The 21,243-nt window shown below is 44.4% G+C and overlaps 1 protein-coding gene across 8 annotated transcripts in view; it reads right to left on the bottom strand.

Moving 5' to 3' along the window:
* Positions 1 to 21,243, bottom strand: part of lpp (LIM domain containing preferred translocation partner in lipoma) — a 273,606-nt gene that overhangs the window by 6,200 nt on the left and 246,163 nt on the right. For all 8 annotated transcript variants that reach the window (XM_061240899.1, XM_061240898.1, XM_061240902.1 and 5 more), the window contains 2 exons: positions 3,547 to 3,725; positions 20 to 140 (listed from right to left, as the gene is read on the bottom strand). In XM_061240899.1, the coding sequence (XP_061096883.1) occupies positions 20 to 140; positions 3,547 to 3,725 (300 nt within the window). The remainder of the gene's footprint in view (positions 1 to 19; positions 141 to 3,546; positions 3,726 to 21,243) is intronic.

Below are 21,243 nucleotides of genomic sequence, written 5' to 3'. Positions count from 1 at the left end.
AGGGAGGGGGTGGACTCACCTCACAGTGGTAACACTGCACATGGAAGTCCCGGTCCAGCGACACGATGCGCACAGTCTCCTCCTGCCCCGGAGTGGGCATGATGGGCTCCTTACAAACGGAGCAGCGGGGAGCAAATTTCCTGGCGGGAAGAAGGAGATGAGTCACCGACTGCTGGGTAGAGAATCAACTGTTAAAAGGCAGAATGAGCCATAGTTTGTGTTACATCCTGAGCAAAATGTGAAAGTGTTGTTTCGAAAATGTCTCTATGTAGGTTGCAATGTCTGGAAATGATCACGTAAGATAAAAGGAATTAATTATCAGGGGTGGGTTTCATGGGTTGGCATGAAAAAACTCCCTGATGGGAAGAAATCTTGGGAGGAACCCGGCAATAGGGGCATGCCCATCCTCCGCTGGCCAATAGGCTTCATGTATGAAACTAAAGTCCATCTTTGGATTAGCGAGCGTGTTAACAAGATTCATAATCAAAGAACATTCTCATTACGTGGATTTCCCGAAACCACTTGTTAGATGGACTCTTGAAAAAAAATGAACAACACACTTCTTAAAATAACTAAAGATATCCAGTGAGCAGCAGTTCTGCAGACAAAAAAGCTTTGTTAATGAGAGAGGTCAGAGGAGAAGGGCCAGACTGGTCAAAGCTGACAGGAAGGTGACAGTAACACAAATAAACACACATTACATGCAGAAGAGCAACAACAATATGGCTAATAAATACCTAATAAAGAGCTAAGTGAGTGTATGGTTAATGCTTGCTAATTACCTCTGCTAGATCACATTTAACAATTAAAGTGCCATTAGTTTCTTGTGGAAAAGTTATGATTCATAGAAGAAAACCACTACAATGAACACTCAATGCGTCAAACTTCTTAAGTGGATGGGCCTACAGCAGCAGACGACCAATAAGTCTAAAAAATAAGTCTAATAACGACCTAATAAGATGCTCACTGAGTGTAGGTTACATTAAAAATAATAGACTATGAGGCAACTACACTTCTTAGGTAATTGCAGGCTGTGATTATAAGCATGAATAGAAAGTGCATACATATTGTGAGTGCTGCCAGAGGCTGCGAACAGTGTCTTACAGTAAAGAGGTTCTTTGCTGTAAACAAGTGGTCTTGATCACCCGTAACTTATGGAGGGAACTAAAGAGACACTTTCAGTAAGGATGTGTAATTACATTATTTTAAGAAGGATTGTAAGATGCATTTAAAGAGGTTTTTAGCATTAAGAGGCTTTCAGGAAACCCACCCCAGTTCAGCTCCTAAGTGATAAAGAGGACACTGTTAGATATTGCAGTAAAACTATGGCTAAAATGAAATCTAGACTGGATGCATTAAATTACTAAGATAGCCCCACTGATAACTAAGCGGAAAATGCAGGAGAAACAGACAGTTTATGCTCGGTTAATAGACAACATTGTTCATAGCACAGCTCTCACTTCCCCAGGTCCATGAACCATTAATATGATTAAATTCACAGCCTCATTTGAGGGTATACAAGACAAAATTAATTTAGAAAAACTTAATTTTAGAGCAATTTTTATAAACTCTTTTTTTTATCTTCTGGATTCAAAACAGTACTTCTGACAGAAAACCTTTTTTAAAATTCAGAAGGAAGTTGAGAATGAGCAACTGCAGTTAACTGGCTGAAAATTAATCATGACTGGAACTTCTCACATAGATGGAACATCTATGGATCTGAAAGGGACTCAAGGTCAACTCAAAGTATACAGAGTCATTATATTCTGAAATGAGTAACTTTGAATTGGGAAATGGCCACATAACAGACCAAAAAATCATATTATATATTAACAAAAGGTAACTAAATTAATTAGGCCAGAGGTTTTCAAAGTGTGAGGTGAGAGTTGCAAGGGAGGCGCAGAGGTGAAGCGATACTTGCAAATGAACAAACAAATAAATGAACAAGCAATTCAGGTATGAAAAGGTATGAAAACAGAACAAATAAACATATTATTTTGTTATAAATTTACAGGTCAGGGGGTGTAAAAATGATTTTGTTTTTACCTGAGAAGTTTTCAAACCCAGAGCACAATTAAAAAGCACTGGTATTAATTAGGAGGCTAACCCATTATAATGTTACAGTCGTACTCTAAAAACCCCTGAATTAGGCTTAAGTCAGAATGGGACCGAAAGAACCTGAAATCAGTGAGCTGGTGCAATGCTCATAGTTTGAGTCAATACCCCAGACAGCTTACTGGAGGCTGGGCAAGTCTAATCTACGCCTTGTACAAGCTACCTAGCCCTTATATCAGCAGAGACAAACTAAGGGGACTTGGGGCTTGAGCGTGGGGTGAATTGGGACAAGGACGCCCATATTTCAAGTAAAGAAAGGGATCTCTGAGCCGTGACACAGGGGGAACGGCCATCTCCAGCGGCAAGGAAGGATGAGCTCACGGCCCTGGGCTAATCAGGTGACCTCAAGAGAGGAACAGACTTATTCAATAAGGGGCGCCTTGAATGGCGAAAACCAGGAAGTGGACAGAGTGGTCAGCAGAGTCAAGCCACAGCACTGACAAAGGAAGTCTCGATGGGCGCGTCGTATCAGATCCGTTCAAACACCTGCGCTAACTGGATGTTCCTAGACACAAAGGCGGCTTTATGTTTCACCAGGGCCTGCGGGAAGCCATCTGCAGTTCCTTGTGGCTGCTTAAAAAAAACAATAACTAGAAAACACATGACTTTTTTGGGGGCACTTTCTCACCATTGAAGACACAGGGAACCGGCAGTACAGGTGTAAAGTGTTTCTCATAGCGGTTGTGTTCTGTGTACGTTTAGAAAATGTGGAAGTTTCAAATAAACTGAAATGAAAAGGCTTACTTTCTCCAGGGCTACAAAGTGCACCTGAAGCAAAAAACACGCAGCTTAAAAACACAAAGCCAAAGAGTCTAAACATGAAACTGCCGTTGTCCTGGTACTCAAAAGTAGAATTCTGTGATGTTAACCATAGGGAACAATGTGCTTCAACAAATTTCTCCTACAAAGGCTTGCCATTTGGAGCTGTGCAGAAATAGTTACAACCACCTTCACTTTCATTCGGCTACTTTGCAGGCTTTTGCAGTACTTTTTAATCCACATTACCTACAGTATATTCACATTGAGCTACCGTGTAGTGTACAGCAACATATTTTTTCTCATTTTATTATCCTACATGTACATATATTTCCCTCTCCTACATGCACTCCCACTTCCTCAGACATTCTCTATGTACTTGTGTATAGTTTTATTGAACAGTATAATCTTTGCAGAATTTTTACTGTTATATTGTGAGAATGGTGTGCTATGATACTTATTGATCCCAAGGGGAAATTGGGCTATATCTGTGTTCCAGGTTTGTGACCAGGCCCAAGAAATGACATCAAAATAAATGATTTATTGGTCCTAGGTTTGTGAGCCTTCCCGGGCCTGCCTGAGGGTGATTCCGGGAAGTTTGTTACAAGTTGTGACGTCAGGCTACGAGCGGGCTTGGGGAGTCTGCTCAGGTCGGGACTTTGGAGGGGGCCTTACTTGTGGAAGTCCTCGATGCAGTGGACGTGGTTGGCGGTGTCCACGGTGAAGGGTATGCCATCCAGGCAGCGGTGGCACACCACGCAGGTGAAGCAGTGGGGGTGGTAGGCCCTGTCAGTGGCCCGGAGGATCCGCTCCATGATGGGCTCAGCGCAGACGGTGCATGTCTCCAAGGTTTTCTGCAGGAGGTTACACACACCAGACCTGGGTCAAATATGTAATTATATCAGATTCAAATACTTTTCTTTGCTTTACTGTATTGGTGTATTGGAACCAATAAAATAGTCTCAAAAAGTGCCTTCTGTGTTGGCTTAATTTCACCAAGCAAGATCATTCAAGCACAGAAAAGACCCAAAACAAATATGTACACATTTTCAACACAACAAGGTGGTGGAACGACCTCCCCGTAGAGGTTAGAACAACAGAGGCTCTGATTAAAGGCTCGGAGTACCTTCAAACGCACACTGAAGATGCACCTCTTCAAGCTGCACCTCTCCCCATCCCTCCCTACCGCCCAGTAATCTCTAATTGACGAGTGAATGTTAATTGTTATTCTTAGTTCTCACAATTGTGTTTTTCATTATTACTAGGGTTGGGTTCGCTTGGATGGTTTTATTGCTATTTGCCTATGTAGGCTGTTTATTTCTGTTCCTGCATAAGTGTATACGTCATGACTACTAGCATTGCATTTCCTAAAATGGTTGTATAGATATAATCCTTTGTCATCATTTGTTATTAATCTACAAGGCCCAGGTCCTTATCTTTGTGGTCATTCCAAGCACTTGAAACTGTACTACCCTCTAGGGTCTTTCAGTGCACTTGTCCTAGGTTATGGGAATGCACTTTGTTGTACGTCACTCTGGATAAGAGCGTCTATAATGTAATGTTAGAGCAACTGCCCTGTTGTATCTTCATATTCTATACACCAACTGCTTTTAGCTACTGTGTATGTGCCCCAGCTATGTTAAAATGAAGACTTGCTAAGGCCAGGGCTGTGTCTATGACTACGTGATCATACAATTATTATTGTTAATGTTGCCTATGTGCCGTCAGCTGGAGAAAATGACCTGTTTGTCCTGTTTGTGCTATGACATCAGTGTTTGACGTCATCTAACTGCACAGGAACAGACTAGCTTTATGGACCTCAGCATATCTAATCAGTTGCTATCCCAGACTTGATCTTTATTTATTTATTTTTAAAATATAAATCCCACAGTCCCCCCCCCCCCCATTGCCTCTTCAGAGAAAAGCTTTCATTTCAGTTTGATACATTTTTACCAATACATAAATTACACTGCAAATACAAATGTGATTGATTGATCGACAGCAGAATATGCAGAATACGTTGTGCAACGTGATACAATCAGTGATCACTTTATTAGGTAGACCTGTACACCAGCTTGTTCATGCAAATATTTAATCAGCCAATCATGTGGCAGTTATTAGATATTATTAAATTATTTGACTTTAGACTTATTTTTTTAAGTATAAAAAATAAGTCTGATAAACACTGAATAAAGTGCTCACTGAGAGTATATGTACTTATCGTGGCTTCAATTGAGATATCGAATCAAGCATTGGATCAGGCTGCTCTAAAAAACAAAAACATGCTGAGGCAAAGAACATAAGTAATACACTTCTGTATTGCAATACTGGAAATAAATGCCAAAGTCAGAGTGAAAAATAACCACACACACACACACAGAGCAGAGAGGGTGTGGCAGGGGAAGCAAAATCCCCCACCCCCCCTTTCTGAATGAATGGGCACTTACAGGTTACTTCCTCTATGTGGAAATGGATCTTTCGATAAAAATGGACAATATTATCAAAACTGTGTGGTGCCTATTTTTTATTTCCCTTTGTACCATTTCAAAGCTTCAGGCACATAGTGCCTGTTCTTCCACATCTCCATAAAATGTGCTGCTGCCATTAGTAACAATAACCAAGCTGCATTTGATGGTAGAGGCCTGTTTACATCTGGGAGTTTTTTTGGGGGGACTTTCTCACCATTGAGGACACAGGGAACCAGGAGTGCAGGTGTACAGTCTTTCTCATAGCGGTTCTGTTCTGTGTACTTTCGAAAAATGCGGAAGTTTGAAATAAACTGAAATTAAAAGGCTGTAACGTTATGTACGTATTTATCGTGGCTTCAATTGAGATACGGATCCAAGCCTCGGTTCAGGTCCGCTCACAAAAACGACGCGCCTAGTTTTCATTTCCCTTTGTACCACTTCAAACCACTGCGTCGGGGACATAGCGCCCGTTCTTCCACACCGTTTTCCCCGAGCAGCACGGAGGAGCGTGGACCAGCGCGAGCGGCATGAAACGAAGACGACGCGGCCCCTCTATCGCTCGCTCACGGCTCGATGCTGACGTCAGAGACGCACGTCGAGCGGCTGTCCTAGGATGACTCCGGTGCCAAGCCGTCGGAGAGCGCGGCGGAGGGGAGGGAGAGAGGGGGTTGGGGGGAATCTGATTAGCCGCTACGTCTCCAACACAAACAAAGCCGTTTTTCACCCTCGTTCCTCCCCACCCGTCTTCCAGGAGTCGGGCCCGTAAATATTTCCGCTTTCTGATGACTGGAGGTTTTTGGCTGGCAGGCCGGCGGGAAGCTTTCCGGGGAGCCGAAATCCATTACGCTGCTCGGTAGCATCCCTCATATTGATGTCTGCTGTAAACAGGCACAGCTAACGCAATTTCTCATACATAATAACTGGTTTCCACACCAGCGCTGCAATTACTCTGCGAACAGAAATAATATCTGCTGGTAATCATCTTGAAGATGACTTATTACCGTACATAAGGGCCGGTATTAAGCTCTTAACCCAGACAAGGACGGTTTTGTACCTGCAATTCTCTCGCTCCCTCTAGTCTGCTCTCTCACCATCTCTCTTCCTCCCTCTCTTTCTCCAGGAAATTTTCCCCTCATTCCTGACTCTCTCAATCTCTCTCTCCCTCCCTCTATTCCACTTCCTCTCTCCCTCTCTCTTCCTCTTGGTCTTTCTCTCTCCCTCTCATTCTCTCTCTCCCTCTCTCCCTCTCCCTCCCTCACTCACTCTCATTCTTTTGCACTCTCTCACTGTCCCTGACTCTCACTCTCACTCTCCCTCCCCTTCTCATTCTCTCCAATCCTCTCTCACTCTCCCTCTCCCTCTCCCTCTCTCAAATCCGCTCTCACTCTCCCCATCTCCCTCACACTCACACTCTTAAATCCTCTCTCTCACTCTCCCCCTCAAACCCTATCCCCCTCTCATTCTCTCAAACCCTCTCTCTCACTCTCCTCACCCGCTCACTCTCGCACTCTCCCCCCCTCTCTTACTCCGCATCTCTCTCTTCCCCTCTCCTGGCTGTGTGCGCGGTAGCTCTGAGGAGCTTTGTCACGGCCTTTGAGACACTCGCTGGGGCCGAGCGGTTACAGCCGCGGCAGTCACTGAAGCCTGTGGATTCACAGGCACATCGCCAGGAGTATGCACTGACCCTTACAGTCTGCACCGCAAACAAACTTTATGCATCTCACTCAAACCAGGATTTACAGATACAGTGAACATGATGTGTTCAACTGACTGTGAATGCCCTTTTCCTGTGAGTCAAGCTGAAACTGACAAAACCGCCACAGTTTGGGGCACAGGTTTCATTTCAACTTTGGGGGGAGACACTGCTGAACTACCTAGTCTCGCATAGTCAAATGAGAATACAGTATTTCTGTGTGGTCCAGTCGATGCACAAGAAAGACTACTGTATATCTCTCCACTGGAAAGCCACTGTTCCTAAGTTTAAAGCAGTCATTCAACTGTTTGAGTCTATTAGAACCCACCTTCAAGAAAATAACTAAAGAAAATCTTCAGAATCGCCCCCATCCTGCAGGTTAAATAGAAACCTTCAGCAGAGTGCTAAATGTTTACCCGATTCACCTGTACATTCTCAGTACACTCTATTTAGACCGCGTTCATTAGGGCCTGAAACTGTAAAAATGGCACCTGACTTATTTCAATAACTACTGTCTTCAGCAGAAAATTCACGTGAGAGTGCTTTCCCTTCTTGGAGTTTAGCGGAGATGCTTTTTCCCTGCATACAGTCCCCTTGGGCGATTACAACACTCAGCTGAAAGGCTTTAACTTTCGCAAGCTCCGTGTTACAGAAAGTATTGGCACTACTCCAAGTCAATGTAACTATCTATCAATACTTATCCTAAAATAAAGGAGTAGACCACTCTGTACTTTAAACACTGACACTAAAACTTTCCTTTTAGTTTTTTTTATATCTCTATACTGACGTCAAAGCAGGTTGATTTAGAGAGCTTGGATTTTCTGTCCGGTAATAACTTTCAAAGATGGTTTAGGAAAATCTCCATAAACCACCAGTGCTCTCTCCCCTTAAAAGACCAAAAAATGAAAGAAAATGGCCACTAGAGGGCTGCAGACGTCTAGGGATGCCTGCAGATGGCTGTCTCCGGATAAACATGACGTACGTAAGCGCATGCATTTTTTTCTGCTTCAAACATTTCTCTAAGTGTTTGCCCAGGAGGCTAAACAAACGTCCCGGCAAATGAGGTAAAGTGAATTTAGGTCAGGCAGCCTCTCGCTGAACTGAGGGCGAGCCGAGTGTGTTAAAGTCAATTGTGGCCTCTCTCTCCTCCTGGCCTTTTCAATTTCCTATAAAATACTCTCGCCCTGGCTCTCCTGGGCAATCCATTGTTAGACCTTGCGCACACCATCGCAAAACATACCGCTGCTCGTTCGGCGCTTCTGATTACTGTAACTCAGCCCTCAGATATCAAACTGCGGCCGACACCGCTGTCTGTCCAAATAACAGAGCGGTGCAGACTGTAGTCCGGAGAGCTGGGGAAACGCACATTTCTGATGTGAAGTGGAGGCTTGGGGCTCTGACTGTAAATGATAACCTTTTCATAGCTTGACAGAGAGACAGGAGCTCTCTCCCTCTTTGAGACTGAAATGCACCCCCCTCTCTCATCACACAGTGTACATACTGTATGTTAACATATAGGACACAGTCAAGTGCTACAGTGCATTCAGGCCCACTAACACAGACAATTGACATGTTAATAATGTTGTTAACCTTTCCTGTACCCGTGTTGCAAAAATTTAAATTCTGAGATTGTTATCCAAAATAGACAGCAGTCAGGTGGTTGGCAAATGACAAATCAAACAAAATAACACTATAAAGGTTGTACGGATGGTCAATTTTGTTCCCAACTGAGGAAGGATACTATTTTTGGCATCAAATATACCTGTTAAAATTAACTTTCCGAAGGTGAAGATAAAAACAAAACAAAACACAAAGCTCAACAACCAAAACAAACACGTACGGGCTTTGCCTTCGGGTAAAACATAATCTAATTTCAGTACTGTAGCCACTTCAAAGCTTCTCTTTGTCTTAGGCAGCTAGATTTAAAAGACTGACTGTGACTGTATATAAAGTATGTCAAAATCAGACAAAGAACACCTAGATAACAAGTTAAGTCAAGGTATTTGAACAATCAAATGGTTTTGAACCATTGTGCTAAATTAAATTGAAGCACTTGATGACCATTTTAAGAATAAAAAAAGAGAATAAATTATTTCTAGGTTCCTAAAATTATTAAATTTAATACTTAATAAAACATTTCAATCATTTTATAATTATTGTGATCAAATCACCTCAATTTCAGACCAATTTCTTTTCCACTACTTCCTCTACTCCATTATTTATGCTTAAATGCTTTAGATCTCCAGGGGGCATTTAGTACCATGACACAATTTTAGTGAACTTGTTTTTATATGCATTCTTCATTGAGATGATTGATCTTTCTGATGAGGCGTGGTGTATAAATATCCTCATAAAGTGAACATGAAGTCTTGAAATGGGGGGAAAAGAGCAGGTATATGAGTATAGTATTCTGGCCGAAGTATATATATATGAGGTATTTTATATTCAAACTGTGTGTCTATGATGTGTCTAACTCAACAGTGAACCTCTCTAAAGGTTAAGCCTTGACGATGGAGATGTCATCCACAGCCTGCTTCTTTCTGCAGTTTATGAGCCCAAATGCATTTTCTCTGCCACTGCTCGAAAGCTAACCCGTGGAGCCACCATGTTTTATTTTTTATTTTGAGACCGCACGCTTGGGCCCAGCGGTTGAGTCTCGGTCCTTTGCTGAGGTAAGCGGGGGCCAAGGTTGTTTGGCAGCTCTGCCGGATGGCAGTCGGACCCATGCCTCATCAGATAAGGGCAGTCAGTGCGTGCCCCGTGGACTCCGGTCACGGAAGGGCAGGGATTTTGTTAGCCAGAGCTGGAGCCAGCGCCGCACTCAGGCCGCTATGACCCAGCCGGTGTTGTGCCGCGTGATACCCCATACAGCCCAGTACCATTAGAGGCTGCCATGTATGAAACACCCTACCACCACTCAGATGGGTGTCTTTAACTATTTTCACAGATCATCAATTTCCCTTGCTCAGGGTACTCGGAATGGGCACAGGACAGCCATATTGGGATGTGCATGGGCCAAACGCCGGTGTCGGTCTACAATCTGCTCGGCTCGACTATCTGCTGAGGGTCCTTCCACATCACAATGTGACGTATCACATTTTGATTGCTGTAAACATTTGAGTGACATATTCTGAACCTAGCTGTTGCTGCCATTGCTAATTATTTTTTTTTTGTGTCCCCGGTATCTTGGGCAAGCAGTATGATTGATCTGGGTGCCGTGTGTTTTGGGGCCAGTTTGATCTATAACAGGGGAGTATTGGTACCCTTGTATTCTTCCAGAGGTGTCAGATGTTCCCCCTGTTGCTTATTTCATACTTTATTTAGGCATATGGGGATGGGATATGAGATGGGGGGGTGGGGGGGGGGGGGGGGGGGTGGAGTAGCAAGTCTTCGTCTTCGTCTTCGTCTTCTTCCCTGAGTAGGCTGTTACTGCTCTCCTCCCCCACGCCGCAGATTGAGGGGGGCCGGAGGGGGAGGGGGAGGGGGGGGGGGAGTGGCATAGGAGAGGGGAAGGGAGGGGGACACAAGTGATGGGGAGAGACACCAAACATAACAAGACATACGTTCAAGACAGTACAAAGACAACTACAACACTAAAGACTTGGCTGTAACAAGAGAAGAGGTTAGCATCAAGATGAACCAAATATTCACTAAAGTGGTATGTGTGTATACGCGCATGTAAGTGGGCGTGAGCAGGTTTGTCACTTTCTGTGGAACGTTGGTGGGCGTGAGGGGCGCGACAGGGCGCGGCTGGCCCTGCCAATCAGTGGCCCCCAAGCATCGGGCCCCCCGCGCACACCCCGGCCGGGTCCCACAAGCCCGACCACGCGGGGCCGGCGGCGGGGGCAGGCAGACGGGAATGCCACCCCCCGGGGCGCGGGGCCCAGGGGCGGGCCGGGGCAGCCGGGCCCCCAGGGCCCAGCCCACCACAACAAGCAGCAGCAGCAAGCAGCCGCAGCAGCGCCCACCGGAGCCCCGGCCCCCAGGCGGGCGAGGCGGCGCCTCCCCCCGGCGCCCGGACGGCGAACCCCCAGGCCCCGCAGAGACGGGCGGGGCGGGGAGCGGGGGGGCGAGGGGGGGGGGGCCCGGGGAGCGCGGGGACGCCCACCGCCGGCACCCACCAGCCCCCCCCACCGGCCCCCACCGCTCCTCCCCCAGTGTGGGCGCTAGGTGTGAGCGTGTAGTGTGTATGTGTCATTGCTAATTAAAAGTGAAACACACACGTACAGCCTCAATGTAAATGCAACACGTCACAATACGTCACTATACAACAAACGCAAGGACCCCGAGCAGATCGTCGAGGCAAGAAGTCCGTCGACCGACACCGGCCGTCGTCGATAAATCACCGGAGAACTGGGGCTCTATCAATCAGACATGCCACCTCAGCCTAGTTTCAGTCATCCCTCTCTTTTGTCAAAATACAATCGTGAGGGTTACAAAGAAGAAGGATGAAAAAGATGCACTGGGGAGCAAAAAATTCAATCATCTGTAAATTGTAACTCAGACAATAGGCCTGACTCGTTCGCTTTCAGCGCAGGTGGATAATTCCACGGACCTCATGAAACAGCCGGTCTCGTTACCTCCTTCCTGGGGCGAGACGTTTGGCTGCGTCCTGCCTTCCCCGTGATTCAGTGTCACTCCAATAAATAACGTGCTGGAGGGACGGAACGTTCCGGAATTGGGTGGCCGCGTGCCAGGTCTCTCCCCTCTCCCCGCCCTTTCCGTGTCCCCCTCCTTTGTGTTTTCCTCCATCTGCAGAAATACTGGCCGAGGGGTGTGGTGCTGTCAATCGGGTGGAGAATCCTGAGAAAGAAACCAATCCCTCTGTGTGGGCGCGGATTCAATCTTCGCCACGGCTGCTTCTGACCCGTGAACCCTTATCCATCAGTTACCCTTTTTGCTTTTGGAGTGTCCGTGAAAATTGCCGATGTCAAAAAAGAAAGAACCTTGCACGCCATTGTGTTTTTTTTAACACAGGCTGGAAGTCCCTATTCAGCTATATGCACTGTCAAAGTTTCATGAAAGAAGTTGGTTCAAAACTCAACATGAATGACCCCTAATTTGATGGTGCTTAACGGACGAAAAGGGTTGCTTTTGCTGTTGCTTTGAATTTGATCCCTTGGAAAATGTTGGTACAGATAAAAGCAGCTCACCTCTCAAAGAAGTCATAATGAAGGCACATTCCACTCCTGCAGCAACGGTAACGGGAGAAGCTAACAGATTTCCAAATTCATAAACAGTCAAGCCACTGAGGAAGTCTGGGGCTGGTGACCTTCCTGACCTCACATTTAATTTACCTAACTCAATTAAAGGCCGTCTCTGGGATAGGAGGTACACTGCACACTGTGTGGCTGTGTTACTCGAGAGGAAAACGTGTTGAACGCTTTCAGTTATTTCCCCCAGCTTCCACCATGCTGCGTGTAAGCCGCCTCCAGCTCGCCCCCTTGACGCGTCTCCGTCTCTGCTATGGAGAGAAACCGAAAAAACTCTCAGGCAGGAGCCTCTTGGGGTGTTTTGACTTAAGCTGATATTGTATCACTGCAGCAGGTCAGGTCTGGGTCATGTTTTATAAACATTGGAAAGGACACACTAAAGAGAGCAATAGAAGCAACCTTAGCTTGGGCACTTTCAACTGCTGTACCTGTACAGTTTGCAGATTAAGAATACACCTGTCATATACTGCAAAATTATTAATAAGACTACCTGTTCAAAAGTTGTCATGAGATAAAAGTACACCCATAGACAGTCTGGTAGAATTTATGTAAATTAGCCTTGTGGGTGCGCTTGTGCATCAACACGGTTCACTTAGCTAAACACTTTCCTACGGCTAATTTTTAAATATCTGCCATCTGAGGAAACCTGTCATTAACTTGAAGGTGCAGGCACATATACGTATTTTTTTCCCCAAAGATCACCCTACATGCTCTTTGACACTGATAAAGTGCCTTACATACTGTAAATGGAAAGCATGTCTTAATCACAAAACCTATTTAACCCAGCTTGAAGGTTTTTACATACTTGCCTGAAGCTGCAGCAAAATAGCATCTTGCTCCACTGGAATGTACAAAAAAAAAAAGCACATGATCTAAGCACCCGCACATGAAAGAATCAGAACTGGTGTACAAGTTGGGAAGAAACTGAGAACTGAAATTCGATGCATGCGAGCACTCTCTAATTGGGCCTCTCCTTTGAGGAATTAGGGCAAGTTAATCATGTCTTAATATACAGAGCACAATTACATCTCTGTGAGTCAATGCAGATGAGCATGAATATTTGATGAGGCAGTCGGCGGCGGACGCAGGAAAGCCTCGTTTCGACCGAGCGGTCGGCTGCAGCGGGTTTAATGAAGACCTGACCCCACCTGTCAGTGCAATTTGCCGACCGGCGGCGGGTTGCAGCTGAGTGCCGGCTGTGCGGGAGCTCACACAGAAGGCACCTGTACGCTGCGGTTATACAGGGCTGCTTCTCTCAACGCTTCGTCTGCTCAGCCCGCTGCCGGCTCAGATTTTAGCCCGGTATTCTGTCCAGCACTGACATACATGCTGGACACCGTGCAGGCAACGACCTGGATTCAATCAACATTTGCCCTTAACTTTGCCCTTAACTTTGCCCTCTTCTTCTTCTTCTTCTTCTTCTTCTTCTACTCCTACTCCTACTCCGACTCCTACTCCAATTCCAACTACTATTCCTACTACTACTACTACTACTACTAATAATAATAATAATAATAATAATAATAATAATAATCATAATATGTGCATACTTATAAATATAGCAAATTGTAAACTACTTTTTTTTGACACTGACTTTTTGCTGCATTGCCATCATCATTAAAAAAATTGCTATTTGAGTATTACGGATGGGTGGCTTTCATAATTATTTACACGCACTTATGATGTTGTTATGCTGTAATGAAAGCAGCTGAGCCGGTCCGTGAATCATTCGTGTTATTGTCACTGATTACTTCACAGTTATCCTCAGTCATTTAGCCACAATCCACCCTGAGGTTCTCGCACCGAGGCGGACTTGGCACTTCACCGCCGTGGTGACATGTGAACATTGATGCGACCCCAGCAGTCAGCTTAGTGGCAGTTGTGTGCTGCTGTGTGTAGGATGTCCCCTCCTGAGAGTCTCCGAGCCACAGGGGCTGGCTCTGCGCCCGCGCCTTGCGCCCGCTTCGCCAAGTTGGGAATGCCTCGGCTAGCCCGACCGCCTGTCTGCAGTTCGACACACTTGCCATACCCCGCGCACACCTGGCCCGTCAGCACGCTGAATGTGACCCCGCCGAGTAGCGGAGCCGCGCTCGTTGCGGGTGCTATTACGACGCCGCCATTTTATGACAGCCCATTTATTACAGCTCTCACGCCCGTGATTCAACGCACGCCCTTCCCAAAAAAAGCTTCCTCTGAAGCAAGGTTATGGTTTATATGCGTGTAAACGGTTTTTATGGGGGTCCGTTCCCAGAAACGCAAACCCATCCTCACAAAAAGCCTTTCAAAAGATTGTGCCAATTTTTCTGCAGCATTAGTGGAGGCACAACATTGTGAAAAACCTGTTAAATTCCAAATGCTAATTTTCGCTGCGACTCGTCAACTTTAGTCCTGCTTTACTTGATCTTCAGACATTTGCTCTTAAATCTTACATGGAAAGCAATTTGGTTGCTTTTGAAGTGCATTACTGTAAAAGTCCTCTGAGCAAAATTATTACAAAATGCAAATGCTGATCATAAAATATTTGGTGTAATTTAAATATCTGTCCACTGATCTAGCCATCAACAAAAATGCGAAGACTCAACTCAACTTACAGCCTTTCATCCAACAATATTCATGAATCATTCAATGTATTTACAGCTTTGGATAATTCCTTGTCTCTTTCTTGGAACAACTCTGTTATAATATTCAGTGGTCTTTCTCTTTGAGGTCTTGCCCTGTGAAATATATTCATTCCACTTGTTTGCACAGAGTCTGACTAACAGCTGCAATAGAAAATGAAAAACATTCCACATAGCCAAATGTGGATTCATTGGCAACATAAAAGTACGCAATGTGAATCGAAGACATTTTTCCATAATAATAAGCGGACACTTCATTGTTTCTATTTTTCAAGGCAGCAAAGAGAGGAGAGGCTGTACTTGTATGCAAGCAACCGAACAGCGATGGGCAGATCAGGGATTAAATCGCTGCCCAGGCCTGGCAGGGCCATTGAAAATATTGTCACTCCAATTGGCGTCAACATGGTCTACACAACTGTGAAGCCAGGAAGAGAAAACTATCATTTCTGCAAAAGGATGAGCAAGGGAACATTCCAGAACATTCAAATCCACAGCCATGGCGGAAACTTCACAATTCACGATCTGTGAATCATAATTCCTGCACTGGCAATTGCATGAGGTGCGCCTGTGTCAACCTACGATTGTGATTTAGTATGACTACCAGGACAGGTGGGAAATAACCCCCCCCGCCTGACCAGAGACCTGAGCCACAGGGTGGTCACAGCCCAGCAGGTTTTGTAAATCTGCTTAAATTACCAGGTGAAGCCCTAGGTGTTGAGCACAAAAGGGCCCCAATTAGAAATGAGAAAATGGCTATTTCGAGCAGGTAATTAAGATGTGCCGTCAGCGGTAGAAGTAGGCTTCACACAAACGCCACACATGGTGCCATTGTATACAACAAAAAAACCTAAAACCTCAAGTGCAAAATCAGTCCTCATGGGAATGGATGCAATAAAGTAACTTATTAAAATTCCAGGGGAGAGAAAATATTAAATGCGTTTTCACACGTCTTGCAGTCTTATTATTTGTCGACATGGCGTCAATTCAGAAGGCACAGATGGTAATTGACCATCACAAGTTGGGTAAAGGGCTTTTTTTAAATAAACAGTTAAACATACCGCTTTAGCAGTGTAAGAGCAATAAAAAAAGGGTAAAGCATATGAAATGGTAGCAAACTTGCCAGGAAGAGGATGCAGGTGCATATTATCCCCATGGACAGTAAGGAAGATGGTGAAGGAGGCCATGAGTAACCCAAGGATTGCAGTTTAAGAACATCAAAAATTGGTTGTGTCTTGGGGTCACTAAGTCTAATAAAATCCATAAAATGGCGCCTCCATAACAGCAAATATTTTGGAAGGGTGGCACAAAGACAGCCCTTACTGAGCACAATAAAGAAAATGGAAATGTAGGAAATGTTTTGGCCATACACATGTTTGGTGACAAAATTGAATGCATAGAAGGAAAAGCACCTCATACCTACTGTCAAATATGGTGGTGGGTCTTTGATGTTTTGGAGAGGTTTTGCTGCCAGTACTATTACATCTGATTGGATTGATAGGAAGCTTAGTCTTGGTCTAGGTAGATTCTCCAGCAGGACAATGACTCAAAGCATACATCAAAATCCACACAGAAATGGTTAAAACAACGACCATGTTCTGCAATGGCCATCCCGGTCTCAGAATTAAATCCCATGAAAAAGCTGTGTTCTGAAGAGTGGAGTCCCCCCAAATGTGTTCTCTAACCTTATCACAAATTATAGGAAAAGGCTGTCATCTTTGCCAGGGGAGTTTGCACAAAGTATTAAACCAGGGGATTTTTTAAATGTAATGGTTGATTCCATTGAATCATAGCGCATTAGGTTTTGCATGTTGGAAAATAAAGCTCATGTCAATAACTACACTCAGTGAGCACTTTATTATGTATTTATTAGACTTATTTTTTAGACTTCTACTACTTCTACTTCTACTTGGGTCTGCCACCAACAATCATTCCACGGTCAAAGTCACTTAGATAAAAAAATAGTGTTGGCTGATTAGATAATCACATGAATAAGTAGCTGTAATAAAGTAAAAATGTTTGGTGCTCAGTGAGAGTATATACTATTTTAGTTTACAGCACCTTTTGTACATATTTATCAAGTTTGGCAATAATTCTACAACCAACTGCACATGACATACCCCTGCACATATACTGTAACTGTACTGCGTAAACCATCTTGGAAGTTTAATTGTTTATTTTGTTCACTGAAGAAGGGCAGCAAAATCAAAAACACTTACTGCAACAAAATATAGGCCAGAGGGCCTACCTTATAATTCCCTACAATATGGCAAAAATGAGCTTGTTTAAGGAATCCAAAAATAATTCCCCAGTCTTTTCAGTCAGGTGGAATTGTGAGAGATGATAAATATAGATAACAGTTTGTGGCATGGCGGCACGGATGGTGCAGTGGGTAGCACTGCCGCCTCACATCAAGGAGGTCCTGGGTTCGAATCCCTGTCGGCCGGGGCCTCTCTGTGTGGAGTTTGCATGTTCTCCCCATGTTTGCGTGGGTTTCCTCCGGGTACTCCGGTTTCCTCCCACAGTCCAAAGACATGCAGGTTAGGCTGATTGGAGAGTCTAAATTTCCAATAGGTATGCGTGTTTGAGTAAATGGTGTGTGTGCCCTGCGATGGACTGGTGACCTGTCCAGGGTGTATTCCTGACTTTCGCCCAATGTATGCTGAGATAGGCTCCAGCCCCCCTGCAACCCTGTTCAGGATAAGCGGGTTAGGATAATGAATGAATGAATGAATGAGTTTGTGGCATGGTGCTCGTTGAGGGGGTTTTCTCCATTGGCTTTCCCATTACTCCCAGCTGCAGAAAAAATATGTTCCTAAATATTTATGTGGAAAAGTAAACATGTCACTTCTGAGCTTCAGCTTAGGGTCAGACCCAAAAGACGCAAAGCAACCCCTGATGCGAGACTTCATTTAATTTTAACAAAGACAGTCTACATAATCATAAACAGAACAAGCTGTCTATGCAGCAAATGTAGTTATGGCATAAACATATACATTTAGTATAAACTGAGGTCTCAATTTTCGCTTTCCACAATTCTGAAAACGAGAAAATCGAGATTAAATTATTTTTGTGCAGCATTTAAATGCATAGTCCAAATAAAGGGAAGGCATCGTGTCAAAGTAAACACATGTAAACACATGCGAGAGTCTTGAGAAAGATGGAATATAGAAAGTTAATTGTCAAGGGGCAAAAGCAGCAGGAGTTGCAAACTACGACCACCAGCCCACCTTAAAACAGAAATAGCTTGGGGTGAAGTTGCTTCCTATTGCAGCAGATATTGCATGATGTAGCCCATTTAAGTAATTTGGACGACTTGTATTTTTTTCTCAGGGAAAGCTACGTCAAAATAATATATGTAGTCTATTTGCCAATATAGACATTGCCCTTTATATAGCTACTTTATGTTTTTATCCTTTATCACAGAGTGAATAGAAGTTGTCAGATGACCTAGAGCCAAAACTGAAATGTGCCAAGTGCTAATCTAATGATACGTCACCTTGGAAAATAACATGAAATTATTTTTGAAATAGGAGTAAAGTAGCCTACTTTAAACTGTATCGAAAATACAAGCAGACTTTAAAGAGCTAAGTGTGATATTAACAAAATGTAATTATTTAAATATTGACCATAATAATCAGGATTATGATTTTTGCCATAATGGAGCAGCCCTAGTGGCAGTTTAACTTGCTATCCATCTATCAATACGGGCTCCCCAATGATAGACAAAGACGCAACGGTCCTGAGTTACTATGCAATTGCTAAATTACGCAGCAGTCCTATTGACCCTGCACTGTCATTTCCATGCAAAAGGCCACTTCTACGAAAAAGAAGCCTCGCAGATGGGCCTCGGGGCAAAAGACCAGGGCTAGCGCTCGCCTAATATTCAAAAGTAAACAAAAATATAACATCCCACTACATAAATTATGCGGTCTGCGGGCTTTCGCTGTTCTGCCAAAGCCAGTTAGGCAGAAAGTTGCTGAATGTGCCTTCCTAAGTGCTCCTCCACTTTGTCCCAACTTTTTGAGTGCAGTTGTAACAGTGCCAGGCCTAATCCCGCACGTAGTCGTGTATGCATGGTACCGTCCGTGCCTGACAGCTGTAGGCAGCCACACGGCTGTGGTACATCCGCTCTCACCTGAAAGAATAACGCTGTTTCAGCTTTTAGCCCAAACGCACCATTTTTTAATGTATCCTGCCACTGCCACTGTCATCAAGGAACACAGCCCTTTTTGTTCGAAACTGGAGGCCTTAGTTTCTCTGCATCTTCAAATGGATTTCATGTTAGCGATCGCTAAATTAGTGTCGCTCTTAGGGTGAAACATCTCAGCAGTTAACACCCCCATCTTAGGTTTTAAGACGGAGAAGTGTCACAAGATGGCCCCATCCCAGAGACCAGCGACAGAAACTAACCGACCTCACGCAGGGTGCCAAAACATTGCCGCAGGGTTCAGCGCGTAGCGCTCTCGGGGTCGAGAGGGTATGCAATTGCTGTCGATCTCATTAGCGACGACTCCTGCTTTACAAATGACGGGAAGCGAAGACAAAAGGACGGCCTGGCGCGATTTGCCAGATCAGAGCCACTTCATGCAAAGTGGGGATTAATTGAGCGCCCGTGCAGTTTATCTCCATCTTGCAGCATTCAAAGCGGGCGGTGATAAGTCTGGAGGAAAACCGGAAAACCAGTGGGGTCAATGAGCGATGATTGCCCTGCGTTTCGGCGGTCTGCTGCGAGGCTGGAGGTTTGAGGACGGGCAGAGGAGCGCAAGGAGCAGGAAACAGATGGGAGATGATTTGAGGGGTGACAGAGTTTCTGTTCTGTACTGAAATAAATTAATGACATCTAACCCACCCCAACAGGAAGGAGATGGAGGCCTGTTAAACGTACAGCACAGGCGAGACCAGCCCACAGAATATGCAAAGTCACTACCTTGATAAATAGTTAAAGAGTTCCTACTTTGATACATAAATGAAATATTACTCAACTGCACTAGCTCTGTCCAATCCGACATAATTCATTTCAGTATTGGCCATGAATAGAATCTATATTGATGTATTTTGGAGAGAGAGAGATTAATGCAGAGTACTGAATATACCGTAGGTGCTAACAGAACACCACTCTGTGAGCCGACTGAACTGACTATTATTAAAGCAGAAAATAATAGTGCTGTCGAAAAGAAGGTCCATAGTGATCTTTCCTTAAGCTATTGACATAATTCTTCAGCTAAATAAATGAAGAGAGTGAATAAGGTTAACCTTCAGTTAACCCTGTCTGAATGGAGGTGTTCTGTCATGGACACTGTACCTTTTGACTCAAGGCTGGTCCATTCAGCTGCATACGGACTGGGGGGGAGGGCGGGCAGTGTCACAGGAGCACGCCCAGTCAGCGCAGCCCAAAACCAGCCCCGAAGAAATACCGGGCCTCTCCAGCCAGCATATTGCAGAGAACTGTAACACTTTTGAGTATGCAAGCAAAGGGACATTTAAGGCTTGCCTAAACGGCGTGCCGTTGCTGCGGTTTCCAGGAAAAAAGTGAGGCGTCACCACAGCAACAGAGGAACGAATCCGCCAATGCTGAACTTGGATTCCAAGTGTAACTGCTGTTTATTTATAGAGTAACTAAGGCGATGTGCATGGCTAACCTTCGGCATATCATCAACGTGTACAAATGGATATTTACCAAAGAAATCATGCTGCAGGCTACAATTTCTGCTTCACTCCTGGGAATCAAGGCTGTAACCTGATGGTCCTTTATGTACAAGCACACACTGCAATGTATGAGCCAGTAATAGACATTCAGTAAAGAATGAGGCGATTACAAGACACAACTTATGTACTGATTACATACTGATTCATGTTCTGGGAAATGTATGGAATGAAAAGTTAGAAGACATTAGAACATATTAAATTTGGTTTTAAAATACTATAAATGTTCTAACAATAAATGTTCTAAATCAATGTTCAAACTTAAAAATGTAGAAATGATGAACAATGGCACCTCATTCATTTGAAATGCTTACAATTGCTTGCTCATTACTTTTACAAATATGCAAAAATGAATAATTTGAAATGAAGTATAATCGTAGCATTGGCAATGGCGTACACCAGCCAGCATGAAGAGTTTGCCCAAGTCCAGGTCTTGATTAGGAGGATAATAATTAAAGTTTACTGTATAAAGTAAATGAGAACTGTATAAACTCAATGGAGAACTGATCCGGCCAGCAGGGCAACAATTGCAGCAGGGACAATTCTGTTCACTTCATGCTGAAAGACTCATCATCTGTGGACCGGGCCTATCTTTAAATTGAAAACTTAAAAACGTGATACACAGCGTATTATCTGAGAGATTCCTAGACCCACTTCAAGCTTCAGTTCCAGTTTTC

Source organism: Conger conger, chromosome 4 (genome assembly GCF_963514075.1).
Source record: "Conger conger chromosome 4, fConCon1.1, whole genome shotgun sequence".
Classification (NCBI taxonomy): Eukaryota; Metazoa; Chordata; class Actinopteri; order Anguilliformes; family Congridae; genus Conger; species Conger conger.
This window is presented reverse-complemented; position numbering and strand designations above follow the sequence as displayed.